This window comes from Seriola dumerili, unplaced genomic scaffold (genome assembly GCF_002260705.1).
Source record: "Seriola dumerili isolate Sdu_G_001 unplaced genomic scaffold, Sdu_1.0 BDQW01000191.1, whole genome shotgun sequence".
In the NCBI taxonomy this organism is placed as follows: Eukaryota; Metazoa; Chordata; class Actinopteri; order Carangiformes; family Carangidae; genus Seriola; species Seriola dumerili.
The window spans coordinates 6,330,943-6,346,541 of record NW_019174446.1 but is presented as its reverse complement, the minus strand read 5'-3'; the positions used below and the strand labels follow the sequence as shown (position 1 = coordinate 6,346,541).

General features: G+C 38.6%; 2 protein-coding genes across 2 annotated transcripts; one reads left to right on the top strand and one right to left on the bottom strand.

Annotated features, from left to right (window-relative positions):
• The first annotated feature begins 3,498 nt into the window (after positions 1-3,498).
• On the top strand, positions 3,499-5,800 carry LOC111227712 (zymogen granule membrane protein 16-like). Its single transcript, XM_022753371.1, has 6 exons — positions 3,499-3,561; positions 3,828-3,909; positions 4,048-4,174; positions 4,576-4,675; positions 4,975-5,064; positions 5,145-5,800. Exons 2-6 carry the CDS (start codon positions 3,858-3,860, stop codon positions 5,292-5,294), a joined length of 519 nt encoding a protein of 172 aa, XP_022609092.1. The 5' UTR covers positions 3,499-3,561; positions 3,828-3,857; the 3' UTR covers positions 5,295-5,800.
• cmtm8 (CKLF like MARVEL transmembrane domain containing 8) lies at positions 5,696-9,785 on the bottom strand. The gene is made up of 4 exons (XM_022753370.1): positions 9,626-9,785; positions 8,159-8,332; positions 7,397-7,516; positions 5,696-6,471 (listed from the first exon to the last, which is right to left on the bottom strand). Exons 1-4 carry the CDS (start codon positions 9,770-9,772, stop codon positions 6,385-6,387), a joined length of 528 nt encoding a protein of 175 aa, XP_022609091.1. The 5' UTR covers positions 9,773-9,785; the 3' UTR covers positions 5,696-6,384.
• Positions 9,786-15,599: the final 5,814 nt, after the last annotated feature.

Sequence of the window (15,599 nt, the reverse complement as noted above, 5' to 3'; positions counted from 1 at the left end):
CTAACTAGCACTTACTATGCACTTTTGGTGCACTTCCTTGTACAACCCCCCTTCACTTATGAAATAGTACATCTATTTCATAATACTTATTACTTATACTGAGGTTTCCTACAGCCCTGAAGCTTTAGCGATGTTCTTCACTTGAAAGTTGGATTTGGATAAAAGTGTCTGCCAAATGAGTAAATATAAATGTAAATGTTTTCACTGAGTGTGTGTGTGTTCACACTGACAACATCAGGTTGCCCTCCAAGAAAGACAGGTTTAAAATATCTGAGATGTAGGTAAATAAGATGTCAAACCTAAATTCTTATACTGTCATGACCCATATATACCATAAGTGCCATGTGTCAAGGTAATGGTAGCAGTAGCAATGATGGAGGTATAGATAAAATAGTATTAGCATAAGTATATATTTATTTGTTCATTTATTTATTTACTTCTTTCTCTCCGCCATACTTTCCCATTGCTCACCGTTTCCTTTCCCCTCTCTCCCCTCCACCGTAGATTCTTCTTTCCAGTCTGACACTGTGGAACACACCCACATAAACACACACTTTCCAGGGCGTCGAGTAGTGGTCTAAGCAGGAGCCCCATGTGTAGAGGCTACTTTCCTCGCTGCAGTTGGCCCCGGTTCGAGTCCCGCATCGGACGGCCTTTGCTGCATGTAGTTCCCCCTCTCTCTGCCTCCCCATTTCCTGTCTCTCTACTGTACTATCAAATGAAGGCATAAGAAAGCCCAAAAAATATACTTAAAAAAAAACAAAAAACACACACTTTCCACACAAGCACCAGCATCAACACAGACAACCTACATCCCTTTGTCCTCTGATAAAACTTTTGTAATTGCCCAGTGTTTATTGTTTTGTTTTCCTTGTGTTGTCCTGTTAATTTTCTGACTTTTGTCCAGCTATTAGTAAGAAGAGAAAATGGTTTTGTCAAACTCAAAAATTTTCCCCAAGATGAATGGGCTCACATCACGTCAAGTCACAAACCCATACATACAAAAAACATAACCATTGGCCTCTGGGTCAAAGACTGAAGTTTATGAGGCATTTAGCTCCCAAGAAACATCTCTCTTACATTTGATCTCAGAACAGCGTTCTGTTCCATGAAAGCCATGAATGGTCTTTCATTTTTCCTTCCCCTCTCTCCTGCTGGTCATGTACTTTGTGACTTTGTGACCAATAAAGGGTGTTTGTTGTCGTTCTGACCCTGGCCAAAACAAAAGGGAGAGACGCCATAGTTACGATTAATAAAGAATATTTTTATCACACCAGATCAGACCAAATTAAGATGCCAAATTAAACCTTCTCAGTATGAGTGGCGTGGTGTCCGTGAATGATGTATGTGAGTGCGGGTGTGGTAAGAACTAATTAAACTAATTAAACTAAGACAACATCACCAAACCCAAAACTTGGTGTGCCTACTGAAAGCAGCAGAGAGAGATATGTTGGCATCCAGGACTCCCTGGAACACATGTGACAGATGTTCCAGAGACACCAATCAGCTGCAGACAATGAGACAGACCAGTAAAAGGACCCAAACCCTAAGAGGACCCCAGGGGTCATCACAGATATTTTCATGATGGCAGGCCAGACACTTCTGTAGGTCAACTCTTCAATTTTCAGCTTCTTGCAGTGAGCTGCTATTTTTTTACTGATTTTTTTGACAGCTGTGTTTTTAGTTCAACCATAAATCTCCGGGGTGTGATCTCTGTCAGCACCAACCACCAGAAATACAGCATTCCTTCATGTCAGATATGCCTATGGTCACAGGCCATTTCCTGTTTTGTTTTCCTTGACATCAGAAACAAGCATTAATAGCAAAATAATTATGACACCCAGTGAAGGTACGCAAGGTGTCATTTTATTATGCTGTACAAACGCAATGACAATAATAAAAGAGAAAGGAATAAAAAACAAACACACAAAGGTCAGCACTCAACTTAATTGTCATTATATTCTGATGTGCTCAAAAGGAAGTCCAGTGTGGTAGAAATATAATAATAACAGTAATAATAATAATTGATTCATCATAAAACCCTTACATTCCAGGCCAGAACAGTGATACCTATAGCACATTTGCAAATGTATTGAACCTTCACTTTTACTTTGCACCTTCCTTTAGTATTTTTTTCTGTATTTACTCTTTTTCTTTCTCAGGACGAATATTTAGTAAATAGTGTATTATACACTTTCTCTATATATATTTCAAGCATCTTGGATAAACAAGATTCCTTCAGGATGAAAAAGGCTTTATTTTGTTTTGAAGAACTACTGTGAGAAGTGATGATGACTGTGACTGACTGAAATTCTCTCTCTTTCTCTCACTTGCTCTATCTCTCTCCCTCCCTCTCTCTCTGTCTATGTGGCTTTTCATGTCTCATGTACAGGGTTCATGACGAAGTCCGACAGGAAAGCAGGTAATTTTTTTACGCTATAAGTATGGTCATTCCGGTAGTACCAGTATCTCTGGAAATTCCCTCTCATGTTTTTCTCATGTTATTTCCTGGTTTTATGTGACACTGATGGATCTCTCGTTTCCAAGAAATGTCTTGCTTCATCAGCTCAGGAGGAAGATCTCTTTTGTCAGGAGAAGATCATTAAATTCTTCAGTGAATTCTATTATTTGCAGAAAAATCCCAATTTGAAAAAAATAAATTTTGAGACATTTGAATATATTTAAACGACATGACATTAAGGACTGTGTCATACATAGGTGAGGGGGTCATTCAAAAACATTGTCTCTGGACATAAGAGGCCATCGCACAAAAAAATAAATCTTTATCATTATTATTTTTAGATAATAATCATTTTGTGGAAGAAAACTTTAAAACCTGATTTGTGCACTTCTTTCTGACACCAGCACCAAGAAAAATTTGTTGACTTAACAACTTCAACTTTAGCTGTTCTAATTTTTCATCAGATGATAGAGTTTAAAGACAAGAAGACTTTAAAGTGCACAGACAGAAATGTAAGTTTCAACTTTTCAATTTTTGTGACAACTGGCCAAACGACATTTGCTGATAAAGATCATATGATGTGATCTCCATGGTAGCTACTAAATGTGCCTTGAGGTGAGATAAGATTAGCCAACTACTTTTCTAAGGTCAAGAATGATCTTTTGAAATTCTGCTTTACTGACCCAAACTGAATCAGAATTTTGTTACACAGGTTTTAATTGCACTCATTTTAAGTTGGTAAATTATGGGACACAGATTCATGAGAGATGCTGGAGTTATCGAAATGTTTAAGGTCAGACTTCCTTTGGCATAAGTCAGATGAAAAATATAGGGCCGAACTTAGTGATGGACTTCAAAATTCTTCTCTTTGTTCAATTTCTAATTCCCAGAACCATACTCTGTCACTAAAACAAAAGCAGATGCTATTGTTCAGCTATCAGAGGCTGTCAGGTAGGAATGCTAGTGTGTTTGTGTGTTTGTGTCATCATGATAAAATGTGTGTGTCGTGGGGGAGGCTGGGCGATATAAATGCCAGTGTCAAAGTATCAGTGTTGCAGTGTCTGCTCATCCTTTGCTCAGGCTACAGCTGTTTTCAGCAGGTGAGTCTGAACTCTATCTGCTGGTTTTAACTCTGTGGGATGTAACTCTCAACTTTAACAGCATCTTTCTGCAGCTGAAGAATACAATTATTTGTATTGCTAATGATTCTATTATTATTTTACACTGATATTAGTCCATATATAAAATGTTGAGAAACTCTTTCTGAAAAGCAAATATCAGATTGGTTTGATGACTGAAAGAAGTTCTATAGATAATGATGATTATATGACGATGACAATAATGATGACAATGTCTCTAATTTCAGTGTTGTTTCTGGACGCCCTCACACACACAAATGTTGTCCCTCCTCGTCTTTGCTGTGCTCTGCGCCAGCTGCCTGGCAAAACGTAAGAAGTTAACCCAACTGTTGAGGCCTTTTTACGCACTTTTTATTCTCCATACTAAGATTTTATATGAATGGTTGAGTCAAGAGTAGTAGTAGTGTCTATTCCTTCACATAATTACTATCTTTTTTTCCTCTCCAGCTGCCTTGGTGCACTACTCCTACTCTCTTGCAGTTGGAGGTGGTAGTGGTACTTCCTTCTCCTCAGAGGGAGAGGGAAGGATCACAGCAGTCCGGGTCTGGGAAATCAACAATGCCTACATCACTGGGTAAGTCTTCAGCCTTTCCTCCTTCTTGTCCATATGTGTTAGGAACTGTATGGGAATTATTAGGGGGGAGAGGTGTCAAAAAAAGGTGGAGGATGGTGTATTTTTTTTTCTTTTATTTATATTGCGAAAAATATTGTTTCATTAACATTTTAAGTTTAAAATGGTACCATAATGGCAAACCGTAAGATTCAGCTCCCCTCTGCTCCTCAATCATTTTCATACAGTCCCTTTTTGCTTCTGATGGTTTCATTGTTTATCACTGCTTATTTGCCCTTGTTTGATTTATTACAATATCTGGCTACATTATGACTGTAACTAATCTGCCCTCACCTATTTAGTACATATCATCCTCTGTGTTTAACAGTGTGTTTCCTCTCTGTCCCTTGTGTGTGTCCTTGCAGTATCCAGCTGCGTTACGAATTTTTTTGGTCTAAAAAGATTGGACGTGCAGTTGGCAACGCACAAGAGTTGAACCTGTTTGACGGAGAGGTCATTGTTCAGGTCAGAGATTTCACTGATACTAAAATACTGGTCTGGTATTGTTCCAAATTCTTTTTTGTGTAATGTTAACATCTAAATGTCATCTATTTCTTTAATCATTTAAATCTAATTGTAATATATGTAGACATTAACAGATATTATTAGTATTATACATATATTTTATTTTATAGGTCCAGGAAATATTAGTAGTAGTAGCATTTTTCATTGAAATGGCTATTGTACATCATTTGTTTACTTATTGAGGGCTAACTAAATGCACTTGCAGTGTTTGTGTGCTCACACTGTCTTGCATTTTTCAGATCTCTGGTAAATACCACAGCAACTACATCTATCAGGTGATATTTGTGACCTCCAGAGGGCGCTCTCTGACCGTCGGCCAACCTGTACAGGTCATCTACCCTTTCTGTTTGCTACAATCATTAATAATAATATTTGTGGTCATTTATTAACATTTGATGTTGTCTTGCAGAACTCCTTTAACTTCTACCCAACCCACATGGACGCGGAGCTCAAACTGCTGAGTGGCCGCTATAATAGCAATGGGATTACTTCACTAGGAGCTCACTGGGGAGTGGTCTACATGGATCAAGGCAACAGCACTGACGCTAGCACACAATGATCAAGCGAAAAACTGAGTAATAAACTACTTTTTTGTTGATCACTGATCAACCTACATAGCCTATATGTGTTAACATATGGGCACTGGGTAATATTGCACCACTTTTGGATCAAGACCTTTGAAAATTGTGTGGATGAAACAATATTTTATAAACAATGTAAAAACAGGTTTAATGGTAACTGTTGAAGATAAACTTAGTCCGTAACCCTGTATGGTGCAGGCAAACATACAGGACCTAACCATGCACATAGTAGCTGATAGTTTTTTATGTATGAAAATGAAGGAGCATGAGCATTTGAACATCTGCATCATTGAAGGACAAAGAGAAGTAATGTATTGCACTTTTAATCAAAATAACATGTATCTTGTGGAATTTCAACTGTAAGGATAACAAGAGATGATTGAAATGAACTGAAAGATTTTTATTTCTGCGTGTTTGTAATTGGAGAGATTTGTAAAATGTTGCATGCATCATACAATGTTTTGTAAAATTAATGATTCATGAATGAATGAGTGAGTGAGTTTTTTTTTCCTCAACTTGAAAACAACTTGTTGAATGTGACAGTGATGGAGAAAAACATTTGGAAAAGATTACATGACACCTGAATAAAAAAAGGATTAAAGCTGGGGTAGGCAGAAAAAGGCAAAAAAAATCTACCCAACAACTACAACACAGTTAGATATAGGAAAAGAAAGTTAGCAGCCTGTTACACATCTGCATTTGTCTACCACACACACCCATCACTTCATTCTTTTTTATGTCTTATCATTTTTCTTTTTTCTTCTTGTCCAAAAGTGCAGACAGCTGACTGTATTTGTCTTGTGGGTACAACACACTTCATCTACAGTTTTTACTGTGTCAGATTCCAGTGTTTTCGAACTGATTTGTGCCCTCATTGAACTCGACCTTTGTCAGTCTTCAGTTATTGTCCTGCTCACAATATGACACGCAACAAAGGTATTCTATCATGATCATTATCTCTATACAAGTTGGCCTTGTCGTGTCTGAAGGTAGATCTGTCTCAGTCAGACATGTTCCTCATACTGTGGAAGTCTGAACAATGTTGCCATGAAACAAGAGCCAATGAGACTACTGCTGCTCCTCTGTGGTTTTCCAGTCACAGAAGCTCAGGTAACTGCTTCCTGCATAGCACAGTGTGGTCAGAAAAGCAAAGAACTGAGAGAGTGAAAGGTGGAGAAGAGGTGAGAAAAAAATGAACATGGAAAGATAGAGAACAAAATGTGAACAAAGAAAACGTGTCAAAATTCCACCTGCACAAAGTTAAGACAAGTCACTAAAAGAAGATTTTGTTCCACATTTTCTTCATTAGAGTAGATTATATTTAGATTTTCATACTGACTGAATGAAAGCTGTTTCAAAACACCGCTCCTGGTGGCAAATGACTAATTCTAATCATTATAACAGCCTACTATGTTATTCATTTGTTTATTTTTTCCTAAAGGTATGTTACACTGGTTTTATGCGCACATTTATATGTACATTTATATATATATATATATATATATATATATATTTATATATACATTTATAATGTCTTCTGTAGCTCTGTTTGAAAAGATAACCCCTGCTGATGTCATCATTAAGAAGGGTCCAGTGTTTCTGGAGATACACCTATAACAGAGGCAGACTATGCTGCTTTGATTTTTATAGTTTTTCAAAATCTATCTCTTGTGTGTCCCCTAACTTTATAGAGAGGAACCATTGTGTAAATTAGCCCTAAAAAGCCACCGTGTGTACTTTTTACTTTAGTAAATTGAACTGCTCCACATGTCATTCAAATCTCCTCATTCCAATACTGAGGACATGACCTTGGGGTCCTCTGTGGTATCTCTGTAAGGTTACACTATGCTGCAGAAACCCTGGATTACACTGCATGTGTGCTTGTTGTCATTTCCCTCATTTTTCTGAAATTCATGCGGGAGAAGCCTGCACTTCAGTGGTTTTTCCAGCACGGGGCTGCTCTTGTTTTGTTGTTTGTAATGCAGACACACAAACTACAGTGAGGACATGAAATACATAGATAATAACTAAAGATTTTTTGAATGAACGTTAGCAAACATATTGACAGGGGTGCTCTTACCGCAGATGCTGCCCAGCAGTTGTAGTTATGTCGCCCCCTAATGGCCTCAGTGACTGTCAGAGCATCTACCACTGCTGTCACCAGATAGAGAACTGCAGCACTACAGTTCAAACACAGCGACTAGAGGAGACAAAGACACAAAAGAGTGAATCACAGAGAAAAAGACAAAGCAGCCCAAACCTGTCTGATAGAAATCATGTTCATATACTACTAAACTGCTGATGTTATGGTGGAGTAACAACATGATCGCTACCTGGAATATATTCAGAGGCAACGTTTGTTTCTGTGTGTGTGTGTGTGTGTGTGTGTGTGTGTGTGTGTGTGTGTGTGTGTTTGTTTTTTTTAATGAATGAAGTGCTACATTTAATAACAACAGTGCCATCAACAGTAAGTGGTTGCGGTGGAGTGCAGACACTGGAGTCTCTAACCACAGTCCTGTCTGTGGTTAGGTTTACACAACAAAAGCACCTTGGTTAAGGTTAGGGCTCCATTAAGGGAGATCCATCTTCATCAAGAGAAATGGGAGAAACCTGAGCTAAATTCTAAATTTTGTGTGTGTGTCTGTGTGTCTGTGTGTATGTGTCTGTGTGTGTGTGTCTGGGTGTGTGTGTCTGTGTGTGTGTGTCTGGGTGTGTGTGTCTGTGTGTGTGTGTCTGGGTGTGTGTGTCTGTGTGTGTGTGTCTGGGTGTGTGTGTCTGTGTGTGTGTGTCTGGGTGTGTGTGTCTGTGTGTGTGTGTGTGTGTGTGTGTGTGTATGTGTTACCACTGTAGTCCAGGGGACCTGTGGTATCCTCTTGTGGGCTCCAATGAGGTAAATAATAAACAGGGAAACAGTCAGAATCCAGCACAAGATGGCAACAAACATCACCCAGCAAAGAGCAGACAGATGAAAATAGTGTGTACCCCCAACCAGAATCCACACTAACATACCACACACCTGGAAGAAAGGAGAGGATTTGATTTAATTTAATGTTTGGTAGTTCTGGCTTATATTGTCACACTGTGAATAAAGCTTATTGAGACACAAAGTGAAAGAGGAAAAGATAAAACTGGAAACATTGGGAGAGGGGATAGTATTATGGTGTATTTTTTCACTGGCTGAACAAATGCTGATCTTTTAATGTTGTGAAAAGGAGATTGGTATCGGACATGAAATGTAAGATTTTGAGGTAGTTGATGGGCAACTTCGCCAAGAATAAAATTCCAGAAAATTGAAAGAAACCAGAGAAAGAACCACAACAAAAATGAGTTTCTTGTCATTTTTGTCTTCTGTTTTTTTCCCATTTCCATTGCATCCAAGTGTTGCAGTGGTGAGTAACTAAATCTTGTTGCTCCCAACACTATTCCTAATCCACCCTTCCTGTTTCAAAACAAAAAATTCCTGCTGGATGTTTCATATCACAGGAGGAAAACGTGGTCTGATGTGATACATGGCTGTGAGCCGGGTTGGTTTCTTTTGAAATGATATCTCTTGTACAATACCAATTTAACCCGATTTCAAGCTATTTATTAATAAAGCTAGAACCTATATATAGTATAATCTCACAATCAGTTGTATAATTTCCAAAATAAACATCTTTTTAGTATCTGCATTTCCATTCTGATTATTTGAACGTGTCCCAATCAGATTCCCCTAAATGTGGCGTGCACAGCCTCTGCATGGCAGCCAGCCAGACTGTATTTACAGAAAGGCTATCCTGTCTTTTTCCCTCAGCTGATTTGGAAAGGAAGAGAGACAATGAGGGAGAGAAGGGAGGAAGAATTGATTTGCTTGGTGTTTTTAGTCAACTTCCTATTTTCATAGAAACATAGTTTTTGGTTTCCTTTTTTTTCTTGAGTGTCTGTGATACTGTCTGAGAAATACCACAAAATTCCATTTATACTATTATTACTGAAATAAATTTCACATTCATTTTATGGAAAAACAGTGGAGTAAATAGAATAATTTTATGAATCACTTTTTTAGATTATACTGTAGAGTAGAAACACCCTAAACTGTCTCTGGTCTCAGAGGGTGTTTGTTTCTGCATTGCCTGGTAAGAACATACATTCTTAACATAAGTGCAACAAACTTTTCTGATAATTATCAAAATGATTATTAATTGTAATTGTAATTATTAAAAGTAAAAATTAGATGTCCCAACATTAACTTTTCAGCATTGGCTCTATTGTGTTTTTCTAATGAGGCAGTCATCAGGCCTTAAAACTTCAAATCCATATTCACACTTACTATCTCAGCCAGGAGGAGAATTCCTTTGGCAGTTGTGATGAAATGCTGGTTGAAGGCCAAGGTGGAGGTGGAGATGTTGTACTCTGGCACTGAGGGAGTCCTGCAGCCCGACACCACAGCAGCTCTCTCCATGGTGCACTGACGCATACAGTTTGTGTGCTTTCAGTGAGGTTGTCGCTGCAGCACAGGAAGTTGTGTTCCTGTCCCGGAATCCAACAAGGACACATCGTAGATCAGTTCGCACAATGACAGCAATTACATGAACAAATATTTGAGTTGTGCCCTGCCTCATTTCCCTTGATTTCAAAATCCCAAACTCAAGAAATTCTTTTGAATATTTAAAAAGTCAACATACAAAAAAATGAGTTTTTTATAGATAGTTATGTGTAAGGTTTATTGTTCTGTTGCTGCTTTTTTAAAATAATTTTAATATGTGGTCAAGTAATAAAAGCTCAGTAGGAGCAATGATGCTACATTACACATTTGAAATGGCACAAAGATGACACTAAATAGAAAGGAAATGGAGATAATATTCCCTTCAGAGGTATTTACAGCTTAATGCAAGTAGAGGAGCACTGTGTGAAATCTGCTCGTGGATACAATTATGACAGTTCTGCTGCTGATGATAAATGATGCTGATAGGCGAGAGGAAGAGGTGGTTTCTGCATGAGGGACCAAAGTGATGCTTCTTATAGTTTTGCACATTTTATCCCCTTAAATACAATTATTGATCATTTAGGTTGATATGCTACACTCCAGGCTGTCACTGTTTTCAATACTGTGAAAATCACTTTGCAGAGATTCAGTCGTGCTGGGGTTCAACACAATGAACAATTTATATTCATGGTGCATTTAAAAACGTGTCAATATTTAACAATTGATAGAGAGCTGTTAAAAAATAATGGCATCATTGGGAAACAAAAAGCCCCAGAAAACAAGCAAGGAAGTAGATTAAGGGGATATGGTGAAGTCAATACTTTCCATTTGTTCCATCAGAAAAGGCTGCCTGCTCTCGAAAGTAAGATAATGAATGGTGATGATCGCATCCTTGAAGACATTTTCAAAGAAAATCCCCCCTGCATTGCATTAGGTTCTGTAAAAGAGATTTTAAACAATAATACAGCAGCAAACAACCTTTTCTATGTAAAGTTATAGTGCAGAAATGGTGTCCTGAGCAGAGAACTAAATCGCACCTCCTCTGTGTGTGTTGTAATCTGAGTTTCTCTGGTCTTTGTTTTGGTTTCCGGTCTGGCAGCACTTGCATGTTAGTGCATGTACATGTGCATGTTAGTGCATGTGATTCCCTCCTGTCAAACCGTGGGCCCTCCCCATGTTTAAAAAACACAAGCCCCGCCCACAGGTGAGATGGCACAGTGCAGGTTCAGGTCCAAGTGCCTCCACTGAAGAAATCACGTTTTTTGTGTCTAAAAAAGGCCTCAGTCAAAGAAAGAGATGTACACAGGTGGAGTGGCCATAGGGACTACCTGTGGACCTCAAAACATCCATAAAGTTTTTTTTTTAATTTTTACCAGCTCCATCAGCGTATTTGCCTGGTTTGATAAGACTTTTCCAGTCCGACCATGGAGGAGATACTGGTCTGACTTTAGGGAGATGGAGAACTGGGCTAGCTGCTAAAGGGTTCCAGCTGGACTCGGAACTGTCTTCTCCAAGTGTAAGTAACTTGATGGCTAAATAATGTCACGTCTGATTTCATCAGTGACCGGCTGCAGTAGCCATGATAAAGTTAGCTAACTTGATGTTGTTAATGTTATGATTTTTTTTTGGCAAATGTTGCTATCGCTAGCTGGCTAGCTGGCCATGCGGCGTGTCAGGCAATGCTAGGGTGCTAATGACTGTGGCTAGGTTGTTTTTGTTGGCTGTCCTGTACACAAAGTACAAGTAAGTAGTATTCAGTTGTGGTTGTTGTTGTGTGTTTAGTGGGGAGTGGAGGAGGTGTGACTGACAAAGCATTTGTTTTGGTCTGAGATGCTGGTGGTTTAGTGCAACATCTATGGCAGTGACGATCGTTTGCAAAACCATTAACAACAACGTGACTTTGACATGACAATAAGGGGCAACAAATGCTGTTCACACTTAGATACATATGTGTAGTTTATCAGTTTTAGTTTAATATCCCATCTGTGTTTGACAAATGAAAATACTCTGTCTTGAATAATAGCGTGTCTGATATGTTATTCCACAAAAAAGTTGAATTACCCAGTTAAAGATTCATAAAACTACATCTACCTCTTCTCCTCTCATCGAAGAATCTAGTATCTATCAAAGTTCAGCAGTTTAACATCACTGAAATATCCATTTCCTCATGTGTGACTTGCATAATGAACCACAGCTGGCTCCAAACCAGTTGTGAAGTCACAAAATCCTGCTAATGTGAAGACATACTTAAATCAGACTTGAGGGGAGCGCAAGGAGTCATTTAAGTAATTTCAGTTCAGTTCAACTACATCAAGATTTTTTGACCTCATTAAAGCTATGGCTGTGGTGCAGCAGTGGAGGCAGTGGGTGACTTTGACCACTGGGTGGCAGTAGCTACACATGGATGAAAAATAATTGAGTACAGGGACAAAAGATGCAAGGTTGAGGCCAAAATGACTCACAGGGCTGGTTAACTGTCTACACAGTGGGTTGTTGTGGTCAGTCATTTATTTAGATATATTGTTATTATTAATAATTATAAGGCAGCGCTAATTCATTACCTGAATGCTTACAGGTGTGCATCAGGTCTGACTGCTGTGAAGCACAAACTTGGGCAACTGAATGTCTCATGCTTTTAAGATGATTGCATGGACATTGCAATTGGATTTGTGCATGTCATTGTTAATGGTGTTTTTCTTTTTTTTTGTTGTTTTGTTTTTGTTTTTTCCTGGAACTGAATGGAGACTAAAGGTATACAAAAATAGACACTGATTAAAAAAATATAACCTTAATTTTAAAACATGATAGAATCTGATTTCCATTCAGTTTATGTTTGCATTTAATCAGTGGGATTAAGTGTTCCTCGGCTCTGTCAGCAGTTTCCCCAGGAGGCACTTCCAGTTGTAACTCTGATTGGACAGGACTGATTGAAGTAACCAAGTGACTATAAATTTGGTCTTACATATTCCTCAAATTCATTTGCTGTTGAAGCCAACAAGGGATTCATGGGGTTGGACCTTTCACAAATGCAGACAAATAGAACAATAGCCTTCACATTAAGATGCTTTATTTTGTTGTGCTTCAGGCAGTATCCTGGAGCGGGCATTGTCTGACTGGATATTTTACATGCTTTATCCTATGGTACTTGATAGTCTGATTCTGCCCTGCTGAGCACATTCTGCTCTGTACAGCAATATATCCACTCCATCAATCTATACTCTGCATTACCCTCTCTCTCTTTCTCCACTTACTGAACCAATAGTCCAGCTCCTATTGTCTTCCTTGAGCTGGTCAGTGGCTACATCTAGCCAATACAATAAAAAAACAAATGGCCTACCAAGGCATTTCTGAATACAGGATTGGCAGCTTGCACCCAGAGACATGCGTCTTTCTTTGAGACCAATAGATTTTCTATATGAGCTGTCTAACAGCTAATTATCACGGCAGGACTTGGGTCATTTCACTCTCATTCAATTAAGTAAAAATGGGAAAACAATCTCAATGTCATTCACTAATGTCAGAGCAGATTTTTAATTATTTCTTGACAGACTGAACGTGACCACCTTGTTAAGGTTTAGGTTTTACAGAAAGTCTTCATTTGTTGTGTGTGGAATATATCAGTGTGGAGGATCAATGTCTTTTTCCTGGACTAGAAAATTAATTTTATTTTAGTAGTATTTGGGTCCACCGTGTTATTCAGCCAAACACTGAATGAGTAGGGACAAAATTAGCACATTTGTTACAGGTGTCCAATAAAGTCCTCTTAGAGGCTTTAGAGCTTTTTTAGCTAAGGTGTGCTTTACAAACTGTGCAACCAGCAGAGTATCTATACAGAACATATTAATAATGGAGGCCACTGTCGATGTGCTCACATTAGAGCGTACTCTCTCCTCAGCCACTCACCTGGGAAAACTGTGATTAATGACACAGTCAATCGCTCTAAAGTTATCTGAGTGCTTTCTTACTCATTGGATATCTCTCCATCTTCCTCTACCACTCATTTCTCCTCCTTCTTTTCCTGCTCCACCTACTGTAACACACCTCCCCATGACTCTATGATTTGCTCTAATCATCTAGTGCCATTATTTGTCCCCACACTTGCCTCCCCACAGGAACAATGTGAGATTTCAGTTCAGCATGAATCACCTACGCTAATAATGACTTGATGAACTGCTATTAAGAACGGGCTGCAAGTTTGTGGCCGAGTGAAGTCAGTTTTTTTCATGTTTAAAGATTTGTAGAGATGGATGGAGTTTTGCAAAATGATCAAAAACTTTGATGATTTCATTAGATGTTGAAGGAACTTGTACAGAAGATGAAAAAAATCTACCAGTGAATTGGAGGAAAACCTTTAATACCAGAAAATCCTCACTTCACTGATGAGCATAAAGGTATTAGTATGGAAGGATCATATCAATGAATATCTGAGCATGATCTCGTATAGTCCTCGCCATAATTAGTTAGAACAGAGCATCCTTTCTGCTCATCTATAACTTAATGCCTCCTGTAGTGGCCACTTTCTGAGATTCTCTAAAATAATTATGATGCGCTATCGTCTCAGCAGCTCAATTGAACTTGAAGGCTTGTAAGCACACAGGTGATTAATGGTTATTTCCCTAACTTTGTAATTTGTTCTGTATATGATTACCCCAGCCTTATCTCTGATTTCTCATCATTTAACTAATGATATTGACGACAATAATGAAGATGAACGAATATTTAATGTGGCCCACTCACGTGACAGTCATCCGTAGATTTTGTGTTGTTAGGTTTAAGTCCACTCAAGCGTTATTGCAAATTTTTAAAAAAAGGCAGCAAACTGTCATGTAAGTAAGATCAATGTAGTGCACCAACCACAACCAAACAGAATCATACTATATCACTACTATATAATACTATAATTAGACTTTGAGGCATAACATGAAATAACAAAACAAATTCTTTCTTTGAGTTTTTAATGTAAAATGTGAACGATTATGATAATATTTACTAATGCTGTAGTATTTCAATTCTACTTCTGGTTCAATTCATTTCAGTGAAATTAAAGTGAGCCCAGGTCTACCAGTTGCTCCCAATCATCCAGTCAGTCAGACAGCAAAGTAATATTCATCTTAGACTGATTTAATTGAGAAAGAGAGAGAAAATAAAACAAATAGGATTAGTTTTCCACCAACTCCAGAGGGAATTATGCAATAGACTAAAATGTACCTTTGGTTTCTGAGGTTGTACTTTCACTCTATACCTTCTTTTCTGAGAGTGTGGAAAGAGACAGCGAGGTATCACATCTCTGCTGGAAATGACAGGGCTTTTATTTAGTTTTCCTTCTCTCCCCTCCTTTCCTAAAAGTGTCTTCTCCATTCTCATCATTGTTTTCACTGCTTCAATGTATTTACTCTCCTATCCCTCTAATTCTCTCTCCCATGTTCTGTCGTTGTCTTTCTTCACGGTGTGTTTAGATTCTGCTGCAGTGACACAAAGTCTCACTACCACACACACACACACACACACACACACACACACACACACACATGCTGTACCGTTTACTGAAACTCCACATGCTAAGACGTAAATAACCTGAACTCCTCCTGAACCTCCCCATTCCCTCCCCACACACACACACACACACACACACACACACACACACACACACACACACACAGACACACTCAAAATGCGTGTGTGTGTGTAAATGTGTGCTAGCCCAGATGCTGCACTGTAATTGGCCACTGTGGCTTCCTGCTGTGGCAAAGATATTTTTAATGCACACACTTAAAGACACACACACACACACACACACACACACACACACACACACACA

Coding starts and splice junctions, on each gene's coding strand:
- cmtm8 (XM_022753370.1), bottom strand. CDS start 9,772: ATGCGTCAGTGCACCATGGAGAGAGCTGCTGTGGTGTCGGGCTGCAGG. Junction 7,517..8,158: donor AGGTCCCCTGGACTACAGTG/GTAACACATACA, acceptor TGTCTCCTCTAG/TCGCTGTGTTTGAACTGTAG. Junction 6,472..7,396: donor ACTGCTGGGCAGCATCTGCG/GTAAGAGCACCC, acceptor TCACTCTCTCAG/TTCTTTGCTTTTCTGACCAC.
- LOC111227712 (XM_022753371.1), top strand. CDS start 3,858: ATGTTGTCCCTCCTCGTCTTTGCTGTGCTCTGCGCCAGCTGCCTGGCA. Junction 4,175..4,575: donor AACAATGCCTACATCACTGG/GTAAGTCTTCAG, acceptor GTGTCCTTGCAG/TATCCAGCTGCGTTACGAAT. Junction 5,065..5,144: donor CCGTCGGCCAACCTGTACAG/GTCATCTACCCT, acceptor GTTGTCTTGCAG/AACTCCTTTAACTTCTACCC.